This window comes from Falco cherrug, chromosome 7 (genome assembly GCF_023634085.1).
Source record: "Falco cherrug isolate bFalChe1 chromosome 7, bFalChe1.pri, whole genome shotgun sequence".
Classification (NCBI taxonomy): Eukaryota; Metazoa; Chordata; class Aves; order Falconiformes; family Falconidae; genus Falco; species Falco cherrug.
Window position 1 is genome coordinate 52,499,868 of NC_073703.1, and position 16,661 is coordinate 52,516,528.

The 16,661-nt window shown below is 41.1% G+C and overlaps 1 protein-coding gene across 4 annotated transcripts in view; it reads left to right on the top strand.

The window, feature by feature from the left end:
- DCAF5 (DDB1 and CUL4 associated factor 5) overlaps positions 1-13,559 on the top strand; it is a 77,415-nt gene extending 63,856 nt beyond the window's left edge. For all 4 annotated transcript variants that reach the window (XM_005441099.4, XM_014281441.3, XM_055715022.1 and 1 more), the window contains exons 8-9: positions 2,736-2,863; positions 9,432-13,559. In XM_005441099.4, the coding sequence (XP_005441156.2) occupies positions 2,736-2,863; positions 9,432-11,240 (1,937 nt within the window). In that variant the 3' untranslated portion in view covers positions 11,241-13,559. The remainder of the gene's footprint in view (positions 1-2,735; positions 2,864-9,431) is intronic.
- The last annotated feature ends 3,102 nt before the right edge of the window (positions 13,560-16,661 follow it).

A 16,661-nucleotide genomic window follows, 5' to 3' on the forward strand; every position in this document is an offset into this window, starting at 1 on the left:
AGAGGTGTTCACCTCTGATCATCTTTGTGGCCGTCCTCCAAACCCGTTCTAGCATGTCCATGTCTTTCTTGTGCTGGGGCCCCCAGAGCTGAACTCCAGGTCAGGTCTCACAAGAGCGGAGCAGATGGGAAGAACCACCTCCCTCAGCCTGCTGGTCTTGCTGCTTTTGATGCAGTTCAGGATATGATTGGCTTTCTGGGCTTCCAACGCTGGCTGGGTTTGACTACAGCCTAGGGAGAGCTGTGTTCTAGACACTGCATGCCGTGTACTTTTCATCCAGTGCTCTTAGTGTATTGATAAACTGACTTGGAAACGCAGCCCAAAGATATTGGTGCGCTAAATTTGTATTTCATCTCCATTATAATTCTTTCTTCACTCATTGCCTCTCTAACTTCTAACTCTTTTGTAAGTGTTTCATAGGGCATAGTTCTTGTTTTGTACTAAATTCAGGCAGCTAGAGTCCATGGACAGTTAAAACTTGGTTTAGGCATTACTTGGCAACATTTCCTAAGCAAAACGTCTCTTCGTTCCTGAGGCCCTCTTTCCTGGAGCATCGTCTGCTAGGTCAAGACAAACGTGTTGAGAACTGGACTGGATAATACCATCTACCATTGGCTTGATAGAGGGAATTGGATTGACAACTGTGATTTGACTGGAAGGAATGCTGTGGGAGTAGGGCAACTTGCCATCAGCTATACATGTGGTCATGAATGTCTAGCAGGGTGAGCAGAATAAAAGGACATGAGTAATCTCATAAAATGGGAAAGAAAATCAAAAGAACCCAATTTGGCATTTAATGAGCTTGCTGTCCAATCAGTTACTTCTCAGTCAACTTCGCTTACATTGGTGAAATCTTGCTCCAGCTGCTGAAGGCACTAATTTACCTCTGAACCTTTACAGAAAATACAAATGTACCCAAACAAGAACCATTCCAGATATCTCCGTCTCAATATAGTTATCAGTGAAACTGAAACGAGAACAAGTTAACTAGAGTGATAGTGTCCCTTTCAAGTTTTCTTAATTTTAAATGAGACGTCATTCTACATACAAAGTCTTTAAAAAGGCCATGTGTTTTGGTCCTTGGAGTTATTCGCCATCTCTTTTCCCTTCTTCAAGCACATTATCTTTCTATCCCAAAGTGCCGTGAGACTGCAGTTTGCTCTGCAAAAATTGATTTGTGCAACAGAACTCTTTCCAGAAGCAATAAAAAGATCTATCTGCAGATTTTTAGGAGTTGGATGACTCCTTATTTCTAAATCCGTATCATCGTTTGTACACAATGTACACATCAGTCTGGTCTTCAGAGTGTAGTTATAATGAGTGAAAGGGATAGAGTAGTATCTCTCAGAGGAGAGGGGCTGAACAACAAGCTCACTAGCTGCAGCTCTTTATGTAACCTAACAAATGGAAGGTGATGGAGGAATGCCTTCTTTTCTTTTTTTTTTTTTTTCTCCCTGACCCTTGTATCTTGCTACCCTGCGGTGTTGATGCAAGCTTTTCTTTGAGAAACATGCATTGCAGGAGAACTCTGACTCAGTTTTAAAAGACGGGTAGTTCAACATTGGACTTAGGGCTTAAACCAGCAGCTATTTCAGCTTGAAAGAGCTCCTGTTGAGGTCAAAGGAGGATAGCAAACATCTTCAGCAAGAAGAACCTAAAGTTTACTTGTTTAGTGTTAAGACAACTGTAAGTAGCACAGAAGCTGATGAAATTATTTAAACTTTCTGTAAGGTGTTCTTATGACCTTTGAAATTGTAAATAGCGTGATTGTTTTCCTCTGAAGTGGTTTTGAGTTTTTACTTCCCTACTTTGAAACATTTTGGTTTTTTTCACTGTAGATGTTAGTCCTAGCATGTTGATTGACACTTGTTTATTCAGATACACTGGTGTGCATTTTAGCAAATTTGTGGTTTGAATTATGTGAGTCTGTTAATATAAAAAAAACACTGTGTGACGGTTTCTTGCTTTGGTGTATAGACCTAGTAAGAGTCAATGACCAAGCAGAAAAGTTGTCTGGCTTCTGTTTTGAGTTTTACCATTAGCACAAAAGCATTCCATTTCAGCTAATTCCCTGCCTTGTGACAAAGCATGATATAACCCGCTGGTCAGATGGTATAATTTCAGGTCCCTCTCTAAGCTTGATTCACAGAAATATTGAGTTGTTATAGATACTGGTCTAGGCAAGGCTATACTAAATACAGCTGTAGTTTAGTAACTCAGTTTGTAGCCTTGAAGATTGCCTCCTTTAAATTCCCATCCATCAGACTAGAGTCAACTATGACAGTAATGAATTGGTGATTTAAAAAATAAATAAAGAAGAGTATAGCTATTAAAAAAGTGAACCTCTTTATTTGCCTCTGCTTCAAATTTACAAACTGTAAGCAGTGTCATGCCTTAGGCACTGTGGTTTCACTGATGATTTCATTAAGTATGTATGTTGTTCTTATTCACATACTTGTCATATTAGGTCAAAATTTTCATTGTTTGTTTAGATAGTTGAATCAGAGTTGGCCTCCAAGGCCTCATTTGCCGGAAGGATGCTTTTCATCAAACTTGCAGCTTTTCATAGCGGCATTGCTCGTAAAATTGGAATTCTGCAGCTAACACAGGCCTTAAAATATTGCAAAATAAAGCTGAAGTGCATTGTCAAATATAATATGACTTTAAATGATTATGAATGAAAGCAATATGAAGATTTAATTATTCATTTAAGTGTGTGCTTGTTTTTCCCCTAGGTGGCATTGGCAGGGTTGTCAATGGTGCTTTTATGGTCTTGAAAGGTCATCGGTCAATTGTAAACCAAGTCCGGTTTAATCCTCACACTTACATGATCTGTTCTTCTGGCGTTGAAAAGATTATAAAGGTAAGATTAAGTATCAGAAAATGTGCTCTTTCAATATTTCAGGAAGAAATGCTTTGTTTTCCTCAGCATCGCTCTTTTCCACACCCATCCTGTCTTCTCATCTTGGTCTTTTGTAAAGTGGTATGTCTCATTTGCTGGCTAAACTGACACAGATTTTTCATTGGGCATTTCAACTTTAAAATCCATTTCAATTTTAAAGGTTTTGGAGTTAGGGGATAAGATCAGAATTTCCTAGTTTTTTACCTTGAAAAAGGAAATTTTTTCCAGTTCCATTCCTTATATAACTGAAATATCACGCAGTCATTCTTGAGGAGAATTTGGTCACAGATGTAATATAATCTTGTAAGACTTCTGATACTTTAGGCTAAAATTTGATAAAAATCTCTCCAAAGACTATTGTTGAGCCTTAGCCTAGCCTGACCTAGCTGAATTTGTCCCAAATGCTACCTCAGGAGCCCTTCTATAATTTTTGTACACACTTCTGCATTGAATCAATTCAGTATACCTTCCTGTGGCTTCCAGAGGAAACAGGACGCTTAATACCTTCCACGATATTTTTTTTTTTAATCCCCTAAAAAATGTACAGTATTTTTAGAAAGTTTGTTCCTTTTTATGTGGAAAGTAAAGAGATAAAAACTTTGTTAGGTTCTGAAACTTTCTTTTATTAAGGAAAGACAGCCAATACTGTGTGAGCAAGGCAGTAACTTTTTTGTCATTTCTAGTAGCAGAGGTTGAGGGTGGGGAGGCAGAAAAATGCTACACTAATGTACTTTACATTCTGCTTCCATAGAAATTTTGCTATAATTTAGGTCTATCAACAAGATGTATGAAGCCAGAATGATTTAATTTTTAAGTAGGATAATGAGAACTGATGCTGCTTCTAACTTTGGTGAATGACTTCATAAAAGTCTTACCTGCATGTGGCACTAAATGAGGTTGCTTGAGTATTAGTAAACACTTCAGTCACCTACAAGATGACTGAATGAACTTTTCCTACAAAGGAATGTTTTATTGGTCTGCCACTTACGGACCAGAACTGGCCCAAAATCCTGGGACCATGGCCCAATGCCAGGCTGCATCACTTGCATGACAAGTATTGTCAGCAGTTGGCTTCTGACTGTAGTTTAGCTTTCCTTCTCTTCTGTCTTCCACTGGTACTTTAGTTTGCTTTTCTACTTCTTTCTTCATCTGTGTCCCTCTGACAGGTTTGATCACAAATCTATCAATACAGTGTTTGAACAAAAGTGCATTGAACAGTCTTACCAAGTCACTGATTTTTTCAATTTCCAAGTAATCAAACTGCCACTGTTTAACAACAGTTTTGCCAGAGGCATTTCTTTTGCTTTGGGAACTTGATTCATGCAGCTTGAATTCTCCCTTTTGGATTTTAGATCTGTTGACCCTTCACCCTATGAATCCTTCCTGCGTGAGTGTGCTTAGACTGTTGGATTAGCATTGGTATAAACATCCCCTGTGTTGCTTTTGTGTACTTCTGCTAGGGTTTTGGCAGGGTTATTTTTTTGCCTAGTGATTAAAAGGTTAGTTCGATTAAGGCTCCAGTCACAGGTTGTGTAACTCTTTCAAAGACACCTCTGCTTGAATGCTTCCTTAGAAGAGAATGCCTGGTGTGTCACAGTATGTGCAGTGAAACTCATGTAGTTGCTTTGAAGGAGCTGAATTCCCCAAACATTGTAAGCTAGAAACAAATTAAGGGAAAGGTGTTTAATGTATTAACTTTATTAGCGAGCCAGAACTTCTTACTCCTTTGTTGTATGTCATTTTGTCTCAGCTTGTAATGGGCTTTGTTTGGGGATCAGGTTGTTCTAAGGCTCACATCTTGTCTGATCTGCATGACTTCACTCTTTAAAAGTACTGTCTTCGTGAACAGCAGTTTGTGGGTGTCCATACAATGGTGGTTTCTTCTTCATTCCAGCTACTTCTACAGATAGGCTGGAGGCTAGTAACTGCCACTAGAAGAAGGGCAAAACAGGAAAAACAACAGCAGCAGTTCCGAGGGGCTATTTACTGCCTTAAACCCAGCTGGGAAGACAAGTCCTTCCCTTGCCTGGCTGTCCTTCTTTCCCCCATGTAATTGCTTGATTGCTTGCTCGGAGAAGTTGAGGTGGCAAGAGGAAGAGCAATAAATAAAAATTGTAGTTAGGGTTTTTTTATGTTTTGTTGGGTTTTGTTTGTTTGTTTTAATCACTTCTTTAAGAAGTGTCCTTCCTCTTACTGTCCTTCAAGTGTCTTCTAAAAATCTTTCTGGAATTAAATCACAGAAGATAACTTCACTGTGGTTCGCTGATATTCCATACCCTCAATTTTAGAAACTCTGTGATGAATTAAAAATGTGGATGTAAGTAGTTGTTTATCCGAGTCCTTAATTTTTAGACGAGCTGCCCTAAATTTAGTACTTCTAGAAGTGAGGAACTGATAGCAGCAGCATCAAGGCATGATACAGACAAGCCATTCAGTAATTCCACGTGCTTCTGCCAACACACTTGCTATTTTAATGCTGATTGCAAATGAGATACAAATTCATCTCAGGTCTAGCCCTGCTGAAATGAATAGTATTCACACAAATGATTTTGACCTTTGTGGTTATGAGGTTTTTTTGCTTTGGTTTTATTTTGTTGTACAGCACCTACAAGAATATAATTCAGTAACTCAGTGGTTCAGGGTTTGATTTCTGCTAGGTTTGAGAATATAGTTGATAAGATGCAGGGGGTGGAACAGTGAATATCCAAGTGAGGAGGTTTCAGAAACCTAAAATAAGACTCAGCAAGCTCATAAATAAAGGATACTAGAAGCCTTCACTCCAGACAGTGTACGCTGGACACATCAACTCAGATGAATTGTTCATTGCCCTCCATTTCAGAAACCTGAACCTCAGTAAAGCTGTATGGAAAAGCACAGCTGTGAACTAAAAATCATCATTTGCAGCAAGCATTCACCATGAGGGCTAAAGCAATATAAAACAGAGAAATACCACTTTCCCCTCAGTTAAGTGTGTGAGACGTTGGGATGTGCTGGCAGGAAAATTAATTGCATTGTGGGAGAAACAAATGAGCCATTCCCTCTGATGTGTGGGGCTTAGAGGAGGGCTGTGGAGAGTAATGCAATGCAGTTAGAAGACAGTTCCAGAAAAGATAGAATAGATAAAGTGTGTAAGGATTTTCTGAAAGAAAATACTGTTTTGTATTGGAAATGGAATACTGTGTAACTGAGCACAGCTGCTGTAGGTCCCATTTGTTTAAAAATCATCAGTATATCAAAGATAGAAAAGTCTATTTGCCCATGTTGCTATGGTGACAGATTAATGTCATTGTGGCTAGCCGCCTCTGCCTAATCAGATAATCTAATATAGTTGGTTTTAATTATTCTCACGCTACGAGCATAACTACTTTTTTGTTTTAAAATTTGAGGGTTTGCCACCATGGTATACAAGCAATTCAAAGATTCTCTCTGAAGCATCTCAGCTGAAGTAGAGAACCAATTTTGCACTCCCCTTTTCTGTTTCTGTTCCTATTTTTATATCTGTACTCAGGGCATCAGTGAGTAATCTGACAGAGAAAGAACTTGATAGAGTGTTGTTCAGTGGGATGATTTGCCAACTTATTTTCTCCAATTTGCTCACATTCTTCCTCAACATGGCATCAGTCAGAGGATGAGAAAAAGACAAGAGACACTCTATTTACAAAGAAGCACGTTTCAGATGTCACAGGGATCACTGGACCAGTTGCTGCCAGTTTAAAGACTTCCTGGTTCTGCCAAGGATAGAGTCTTAGTCTAATTTCTTTGTGGAACTCTGGCAGGCCCTCGCAATCCCTCATAGCAAAATGTCTAGAAAGTAGGAATATCAGTCTCCACAGAAACAGCTGATCCTGTACAAACAGGTATTCATCCTGAATTCCCTTGAATTCTCTTTATCATTTGCTCCTCCTTTGTGAACAAATCTGTCTCGGAAGGGAAAAAGCCTTGCTATAGACTCTTTGTAGCTATCTTGTCAGTATTTAACATTGCTGTATTTTCTCTGATGCTTGCAGAGTTAGCAGAAAGATTTGGTAGCACTAACAAGGATGCAGAATCTCTCTGTGCATGTTTTATGTACCTTTTTAGATGACTTTTCATTAAAACCCAGATTTTTCCAAGTGGGACTTCAGAGAAGACTCTACCTCTCCTCCATTTATAGTAGTTCATACAGAATCTAAGAGTTTTCTAATTCTCCTGCTTAAAAAAAAATTTATAAAGCCTAGTGATCAATCTAACACTGCTAAGACTGTTTGAGGAATGCCACTCTACTTGTCCAGGCATACGGTATGAAGCATTTATAAGAAGGTATATGCTTCTTAAATAGAAAAAGATCTGATCTACACACTGAAATGCTCAATGGTGGGACAAAGAGGGGAAAGCATCTGAAAAATTGTGAGAGAAGGTACTGAACGTGTGCTAGGTAAATCATCAAGAAGGCAGCAACTCCGAATAGTCCTTTAAGCAAGCAGAGTTCTATTTTTCTTTTAAAAAAACTGATGTATCCCCAAATCGACAGTCTCTGTCATGCATCCACCGAGAGAAGACTCTCTTCTACGTTGTCTTTAGGAAGTGTAGCATGAGAAATAATCAGAGCATAAGGAGAGACTCGTTGTGTTCTCTTGAATTCAAAAAGGTAATGTACGGTTGATGGAAGTCTCTACATGGCTTAGATTGGGTTTTGATATCTTTATCCAAACCTGATGCTTGTCCCTTGAGCCCTGTATCTAGTAACTGCAGTGCTTGAACTAAGCAATGGAGACTGTCTTCATTCTGGTTTCAAGTATTATGTTAACGAACTGTACTGGAAGACAATTTAAGTACTGCAAATAATAAAAATAGCAATTAAGTACAAGTAGCGAACACACTGTGATATTGAGGCACGTTCCTAGGAATTACATTACATTATGTAATGCAATGTAAAATTCCTTTGTCTTTGCTCTGAAAAGGCTGCTTGATGATTGCAGGTATACCTTTTTCTGTACAGCAGCCACTTTCGTTTTGGAATAGTGTCTCTTATCTGCATAGGCAGATCATATGTGGAAGCTCTGTTAACCATAAATTACAGAGGATGCAAAGTAAAGGCATTCAAGTTTGGGAGAATTCCAGAATGAAGGTTTTACTTGTACATCTTAAATTTGGCTGTGCTGAAAAAGTAGGTGCAAGATAATTTATTTCATTTTACTTCCAATATTAAAGGTGTAGTCTTACCATACACTGTTTAAAATCTCTGAATGCAGAATTACTGGCATTCTCATGGGCTTTTTCTATAATGCTTGTCATGGTAGTATCAGATTATGTTGCATGTGTTAACTATGCATCTGTGAGATGAGTGCTGATTATCCCATTTACAGAGGAAAGACACTTTTTGTTTGCGGTTTTGTCTACTTGGAACAAAACTTGACTAATTTCTGTTGGGGAAAAGAGTTAGATGTTTGTGCCAAAGTCTATCCCAAAAGGCCAACCTGCTATAGACAGCTGGCATAGATATTTTTTTTTCCCTGAGCTTGTTAACATGGTAAAACCAAAGCATGACTGAAATTGGATATTTTATAAGCGGAACATTAAGACAGTATTGTGAATAAGCAATATACTAGCTCTGCTTACAGTAAGTGTTGTACATAAATGTTAACCATCAATCTAGAATGAAATGATAGTGGTTATCCAATGAGAGCCTTAGTTATATTGTCCCCAAATCTGAGTAAAACTGAGAAAGGTGAGGAGATCCAACTCTTATGTTTGCTATGGATTATCAGTTTCTTACAGATACTGGTGGATCTTCTTTGGGGATTTTTTTTTTCTTTTTCCCTTTTCGCCTCCGCACCAGGAAAACTGAGGAAAGCACAGTCAAGGCTGTTGTTATTGGTGAAATCGTTACACTTTGCCATGTTACTACCTCTCTCCATGTCAGAAATAGCTTTCAGTAAAACACTTCTTCACCTTTCTCCACTAACTAAAACAACTGCTGTGTCTTGAGAGGATGTTGGATGCTTTCTTTTCTTCGTGACTGTTCCCTAAAGGGAGTAGTGCAGCTCTGCTTTTCACTTCCGTGCATTCAGCTCGCTGCCTGCTGATCAGGTGTGACTGACTATGCAGCTGGATGAAATGTTACTCTACATCACTGGCACAAGCAACTCTAGTTTCCTGGGAAACAAGTGCTTTCATTAGTGCTAAGGCTGCATTGTAGGCAACAAACTATTCTCACCGTTAGTGAGTAAGCATCCCCTATTACATAAAAATAGAGCCCTGCAATTTGGAAGAAATTACTACACAATGTAATACTGAAATGATGGACAATCTGCAGTATGAGAGCTTTCAAGTTCTGGATGGGTGAAGTAGATGCAGGAAAAAAAACATTTGTAAAGGGGGAGAAAAAACCCTATATCTCTGGAATACTGATGAGTCTGAGGGGTAAAAATTAATAAAAACAGTCTGCACTGCAATTGTTCTGGGTATTTGCGCTACTGTTCTGTTTCAAATGTTTACAATAGTTTATGAATTCAAAGACATGCGCGCTTTTTTTTGTTTTCTGTTACAGATCTGGAGTCCTTACAAGCAGCCTGACTGCACAGGGGACCTGGATGGTAGAATTGAGGATGATTCACGTTGCCTCTACACTCACGAAGAGTACATCAGTCTTGTGTTGAATAGTGGTAGTGGTTTGTCCCATGATTATGCCAACCAGTCAGTTCAGGAGGATCCACGGATGATGGCCTTTTTTGACTCCCTGGTGCGCCGCGAGATTGAGGGCTGGAGTTCTGACTCAGACAGTGACCTCAGTGAGAGCACAATCCTGCAGCTCCACGCAGGAGTAAGTGAACGCTCTGCTTACAGCGAGTCAGAGTCCTCCACCTCTTTGCATCACTCCCCACCACATGTGGCTGAAGAGTCTGATGAAACTGCCTATAACTTAAGGGCCTTAAGATCCACTGCATCCCCCTCAGCCAGAGAAGATGTGGCTTCCCGTCAGCAGAGGCTCTCTGCACTGAGGAAGTATCAGGATAAACGTCTCCTGGCCCTTTCCAATGAGTCTGACTCTGATGACAATACCTGTGAGGCAGAACTAGATACAGACCTTTTCCCACGGCCACAGTCCCCAAGTCCTGAGGAGAACGAATCCAGCAGTTCCAGCAGCAGCAGCAGCACGGAAGATGAAGAGGAACTGAATGAACGACGCACATCTATGAGGCAGCGCAATGCACTGAGGCGCCGACAGAAGGTGCAAAAGGAGGAAAGGACTAGCACTAACACAGAAAGTGTGACCCCCTACGTAGGTGAGGACATCTATGATTACCCCCAGATCAAAGTAGATGATCTCTCTTCTTCTCCAGCTTCTTCGCCAGAAAGGAGTTCAGCCAACAAAGAAGTTCTCAAAGAAAGGACATCTCCTTATTCAGACAGCGAATCAGTGGAGAGAAAGATTTACAAAGCTTACAAATGGCTTCATTATTCTTACATATCGTACTCAGCTGGCAAAGATGGTGAATCCTCCAAAGCAGATGGAGAGAATGACGAGGGGAAACCAGGAACTAGTGGAAGGCACAGTACAGCACACTCGCTAAGTAAGGAAGATGTTAGGAACTTGAGTTCAGTAGTTCCTCAAGGCTCCCCAGCTCTTTCTACTGAAAGCCACAACAGAGAAACTTTAAAAGAATGTGGCTTGATAGAAAATTCTAGTAATGGTCAAGCTCATGAATGTGACAATCAGCGGCGGATGGAGAGTCAAGAAAATGCGTCTGAAGACGCTAGCAGCGGAGGTATAGAGCATTCTTTTGAGACTAAAAAGCTCAATGGAAAAGCTAACTGCAAAGGGCTAAATAGTTGTACTGAAGAATCTTGCATTCAGACTGCAGGACTTGTAGAACAGAAAAATAGTCAGAACTGTCAACCAGCATCAAGCCATCACGCACTGGTCCCTCCATTCTCCACTGTTGCCATCTGTAGCATGTCGGGTCACTGCTCCAGAAACCAGACTGATGACAGTGAGGAGAGGAGCCTCGACACCTCCTGTGTTAACCACAATAACGGCCACTTGCATCTTCGCCCTTCATGCTTCAACAATGGACAGAGTTTTGGAGAGCAGGAGACTGTGACACAAGGACTACAGGTGCACTCAAATGCTGATAATGGCAACCTTGTACAGATGGGTGTGACCTTGCACAAAGACTGCTGCCTGTCTGAAGTGGACTGCAACAGCTACGGCGTGAGCACGAGAGAGGATACTGCTGACTTGCATCCTACGGGCAGTGAGAGCACTCAGTCTCTCGGAGGACTGAAAAGACACAGAGCGGAGTTGGAAGATGCAGATTCAGAGAGTTCATCCTTAGAAAAGAAGTTAAAAACATGATAAATGCAAATGTCTGTCGTAGTGTGCACTCTCTCAAAAAAAAAAAAAAAAAAGAAAAGGAGAAAGAAAGTATTAAAGGCACATAGAGCTTGGGTCTGAAACATTGCGTTTGATTCTCCATTCCATTCTTCAGTGGGTCTGTTTTAGATTGCCAGTGGTTCATGCTGTATAAAAATCCAACTTACTCCTTAATGAGACTGAGTCTAGTGTACCCATACAAGGTTCTGTTTAAAGTAAATCCTTATTAAGACGGTTGACTGAATTATTCTTGTGTGAACATGTGTCATTTGTTCAGCCAGCCAACCAGGATGACCGCTTTAAGTTATAATTGTTCTTCTAAGAAGGATTTTTTCCATACTGACACTTATTACACATTATAGGCTGAAGAATGATTTAATTAGATCACACTGGTGGTAACTTGGGGTGTGTTTCTTGTTGAGAAAAACAGGGCAGAAACCTTTCTGGGCCCTTTATTCTGCTTCAGAAACTGAAAAAAAAAATAAAAAAAATCAACCGTAGGGAGGATATTTTCAGCACTGACTGCTATCTTTTGATACTTCATAAAGCACTTGCTTCGGATACAGTTCAGTGACATTATTTTTATGCCAACAGAAAAGCTATAGGAAATGAGCCTCTTTCCAAAATCAACTTTAGGCTGTTCCCATGGAGACATTCAATTTTGTGGGGTTTTTTTAAAGAAAAGAGCTGAATAACATGGTGTCATCACTATACTAAAATGTGATTGCTTGGCAGGAGGAAGTTGTTGTTCTCTAGGCCTCACTCTAACCAAGAGCTATTAAAAATCAGGCACTGAAACGTGCCTTTCTGTGAGCTTAACACATATTCATTCATTATTATTAAGAATGTGGCTCCAACTGCTGGGATGTGTCTTGCCTGTGCCCCCTCCCCTTCCCCCATGTGCTTACTTTTGGGAGGCAGTAGGCCAAACAGAAAATAGCAGAAGGATGGATAATGTAACTGCATGTTAACAGCAACACTTAGTAAAGTCTGAAAACTGCTTTTTTTAGCAGTTTTTTTTAGCCCAAAGCTTAAAATAGATTGGCGTTGGAGGTTGGGGTTCATTTTCCACCACTGTGCTGCAAATATTTAAAACTGCAGATGGGCAGATGCATTCAACCGCATAGTGTGTGTAAGGGGGAGCTTCAGAGAAGCATTCCCACATGTGAGGTCAGCTGGACTCCAAGTCTGGCAAACAGAACTTGAGCAAGAGCATACCTCTGGCTGCCGGCTGCCGTGAACCGGCATGCTGTTCAGGTGGACAGAGTCCTTTCTTGCCTGGGCTCTGTTTTTGACGGAGTATCTAGTGGGTCTTCTCAGTTCTGGCATGCTGGAGTTGGTGGAATTGCACTTGCTCCCCTAGCAAAAAGGTGAGAGGAGTCATTGTGTGAAGGGAAAAGAAACCACCTATAAAGGACGCAAACAATATGTGTTTGTGCTTTGCAGTGCTGACAGCAGCAGAAGAGGCTTCTTTTGACCCCAGTAATTGTGACAGGCTTTCAAGCCCAGCACTGAGGAAGGGCTAGGTTATTTTAAGGAATAGGAGATTTTTGCTTTCAGTTCGACTCCAGCAGTACACCGCTGTGGAGCACTGGTCTCAATAGTTATTTCATATGCACAGCTACCTGGTGCCTGGGGAAAGAAGGAAGATGCCCTGTTAAAACATGATGATAGTAAAGGAGCACTACAGAAGGGATGTTGGGAGGGAAAGGTATAGGAGGGTGAGTGAAGAGCATGAGCTGAAAAATTTTCTTACAGCTACTGTGTGCCATAGACTGCTTTCCCCTACTTGGTCAGCTTTGCTAGGTGAGAACTTGGAATAAGCATATGATGTTGCATTTCTGAAGTGTGTAAGATGGCTGAAAGGGAAAAAGATGTTTTTAAACCTGAGTGAAAGTGGCAATAAGAACAAGCAGTTATGTTGTTACCTTATTGAAAAAATTGTTCTGTACTGATTATATGTTAGATCGCTACAATCAAGATCACTATAGGAGTGTTCTCCTCAGTTGTATAAACACCTTACTGCAAATGCTGGGTTTTAGCCAAAACCTTGAGGTTGCTGAGTCAAAACTTTTTTATTATGATTTTATTTTTAAAATGTTCTTTACATTGGAAAATTTTCTCAGCTGTAAATTCTGCCCTCCTCTGAAGAATATCCAGATTGCTGACGAATGAGCATCTCCACTCTCCTTTGACATGGTCATCTTTTCTCAATGTTTTCTCAAATGCCTTGTGGTCTCACTTTTGGGTTCTTTTGTTTGTTTTCAAGAGCAGAATAAAAGTTCCCAGGTCTGGTGTTCACGCCTCCTCTACAGGCTCTGGGTGTAAAGGTTTGCTGTGGTTTCCCCAAAGACGGCTTCCCATGCTGTGTGTATGCTTGTTATTTCCAGTTTCTGTCGAGCAGGAGGAGGAAGATAGGCTGCGATCTTAACCTTTTGTTCGCAGGAAATTTCAGTGCACACAAGAACTGTAGCTTCCTAATCAGCGGGTTCACCTTCTCACATAAATAAATGTTATCAGCAGTAGGCAGCTGCGTTATCTGGTAAAGACTAAAAAAAAAATGCAAGCAACCAGTAGCATGCCTGCCTGCTGCAGGTATCCAGCAATGAAAAGAGCTGCTCTTTGTAGGTTGCTTTGCTTTGTTGTGGATCCCATGCCAGCTGCTAGATCTGAGTGTTGCTGTACGCTGGGGATTGTCGCTCCCTGTTTCTGGGGAGGGAGCAAGCTGTTCAGTGGAAAATCTTACGTGTTTATCTGAAGGGATTTCGTCTTTTCTAATAATCTGTGCCACGTACTTAGAAATGAAAAGGTTGTGTAAATATTGAACTAACTTGTTAGTTAGCCACTGTTTGTTTATCGCAACTTCTTACAGCAGGAAATTTGCTAGGCCAGGTTGTACAATTCATCTCCAGAAAACTGCAACAAGTAGGAAAGAAAAACTGCCATATGTCTCTTTGTAACAGTTTGAACAGAGAAAGACTGATCTTTAAACAGATTCTTTCTGCTATCCCTACAAGCTCACAAGCTACATATTTACTTACAGCAGCTTCCTCTGTTTAAAGCATTAATGTCAAGCAACCTGTTTGTGGGAGTCAAAGCTGCTTGTTCCTCTGAAGCAGGCAGGCATGAGGCGTTTCTGGGCTGGGGTATTAACCACTTTCAAAGATGCAGGAGGATACGAGGCCTGTCAGCTGAAGTTCTGCTGGGGTTTTCCCAACTCTCAAGTGATCCTCTTGCCAAAGCTGGTGAGTCTTCTCCAAGGTGGATGGCTCAGTGGAGATCGTGCTTTGGTGCTGAGGAGCAGCTCGCTCTCCAAAGTACATGCAGAAAGATGCAGCTGCCTTGAGAAGGGAAGAGCACAGAGTTTTGACCGTGGGCATACCAGTTGATTGCAGTATGTTCTGAAAACCAGCCTGTCTCAGCTGGAGTAGTAACTGGGAAGAGAACTTACTTCAGAACCTTTTCTTCAAAAATTGCCGTGGGTTCTTTTCCCCACTAAGTTTCATAATAGAGTTAAGTGATTGAAACCTGGTCCTAATCTCTGTTTATAAGCCAGGTCACTTGGTAGCTAGAAAATCACTCTTCCTCAGATACTTAAGGAAGACAAACGCAGTTAGGTCAGCTTCTGAGGTCTTGTACTTTGTTGCATTGTCACATTCTAGTGAAGAGAGAGGGGTCTTTTGCCCACTGTGGCCATCATATTACTAAGGTCTTGGGATGCATTTGCAGTTATAATTTATTTTGCTGTTTGTGGACAGGAGCAAGACAGGATTTTTGTTGTAACCTCATTGAGTTGAAATGTTCCATGTTGTTTTTCAGATCTCTGCCCCTCCCTGGGCACTACTATTGAGATAGGTACCCTGCACGCCTGATGCTTCCTCTCATTTTCACCCACTCAGATTTCTCTGACTGTCTTTGCCAGACCTGGGGAGCTCAGTGCTTTGCTGCGGGGTCGCAGAGTACCAAAAAGTAATGCAAATAGCAGCAACAACTGAATTACTACGTGCATATGCACATAGTTCTTTAGGAATTCTTTAATAAGCTAATTCTAGCACATACATAATTTATAAAACACATTAGTGCACTCTTGCAGCCGTGCACTAATTAACCCAGCTAATGCTACACTAATATGAACATGAACTCTGTTTCAAGCACCTACTGAGCAAATGGCAGTGCGGGGGGGGGGGAGGGGTGCGGGGGGAGGGGAGCGGGAACCACCAAAAAATCCAGTGGTTATGGCAGATGCTAGGTTTGCCGAAGTGTTCTCCAGTGGTCGTGCAGATCAAAAGTAATGAAATCTCAAACGAAGTGTTCGTGTGTTGCGTTGTCATAGGAAATAAGCAATCTGGATTTGATGTTTGTACTCTGCTTGACTCAAGTCAAAGACTTGCACTTGGGTTTCCTGCCTTTCACTTGAGCATCCTAAGCATCAGCTTATTGCATTATTCAGGACTGGGCTTTGTTGTTCTTTTGTCTGAAATGCAAAGGGGAAGGGAAGTGGAAACAGTTCCATAAATACTGGAGCAGAGCCTTGGGCCCAGGTCTGCTGGTTTATAGTTTGCTGTGAAAAATGCTGGAGGATTCTTTCTCCCTTCTCCACCTCGTATAATCTTTGGTCCAGGGAGCCAGAGAGAGATGCTAACCCAGCCTTGTATGCATCCCGTTTGTCTTGAACATGGGACAGTTGTCCTTTCCAAAATGGGCAGAGTATGTATGATTATTCTTTTTTATTATAGTTTTCCTGAGAGATAATACCTATCTCCTGAATGCATGCCCAGGCCAGTGAACTGTTTGTTCTGAAATATGGCTGGCAGGGTCATCAGCTTTTCTGTCTTCTGAATATTTTTCTGTTTGGTTCTAGTCTTGAGTATCGGCCAGCACCTCTGGAGTTGCTGCAAAGGTGTAGGTTGGCATTGTCGCTGCTTTTAGAGCCGACCAGAGTTGCCCCTTTGATGAAGCTGCCGTTTGCACGCTGGCTGTTTGGATGTAGGTAGTCTGAAGGAGTAAAAACATTTTGTATGTTCCTATAAAAATACATACTGCCTGAATTCCAACTTTAGATGGGGGACCGTTGTCCTTCACAGCCAGATGGTGCCTCTAGCTAGACGTCTAGCACATCCGTGATCAGATGCTAGGGGAGCTGCACATTTCTAGGTAGAATCTACCCCCAGGACCACATCACTGTGAGCCGGTGGTCTGCAGCATTGTACTTCATGAACGACAGCTGTTTATAGCGGCATTAACAGCTGAAACCACCAGCTCCTGCTTACTTGCAGGGTTTGCATTCTGGTCATTTTGAAATGGTCAAACCATATGCTTTTTGGGAAAGTCGTGTGTAAGCATTCTCCTTCCTGAACAAAGATTGAAAGGTTCGTGTTCTCCTTCTCTGAAACAAGAATTGCT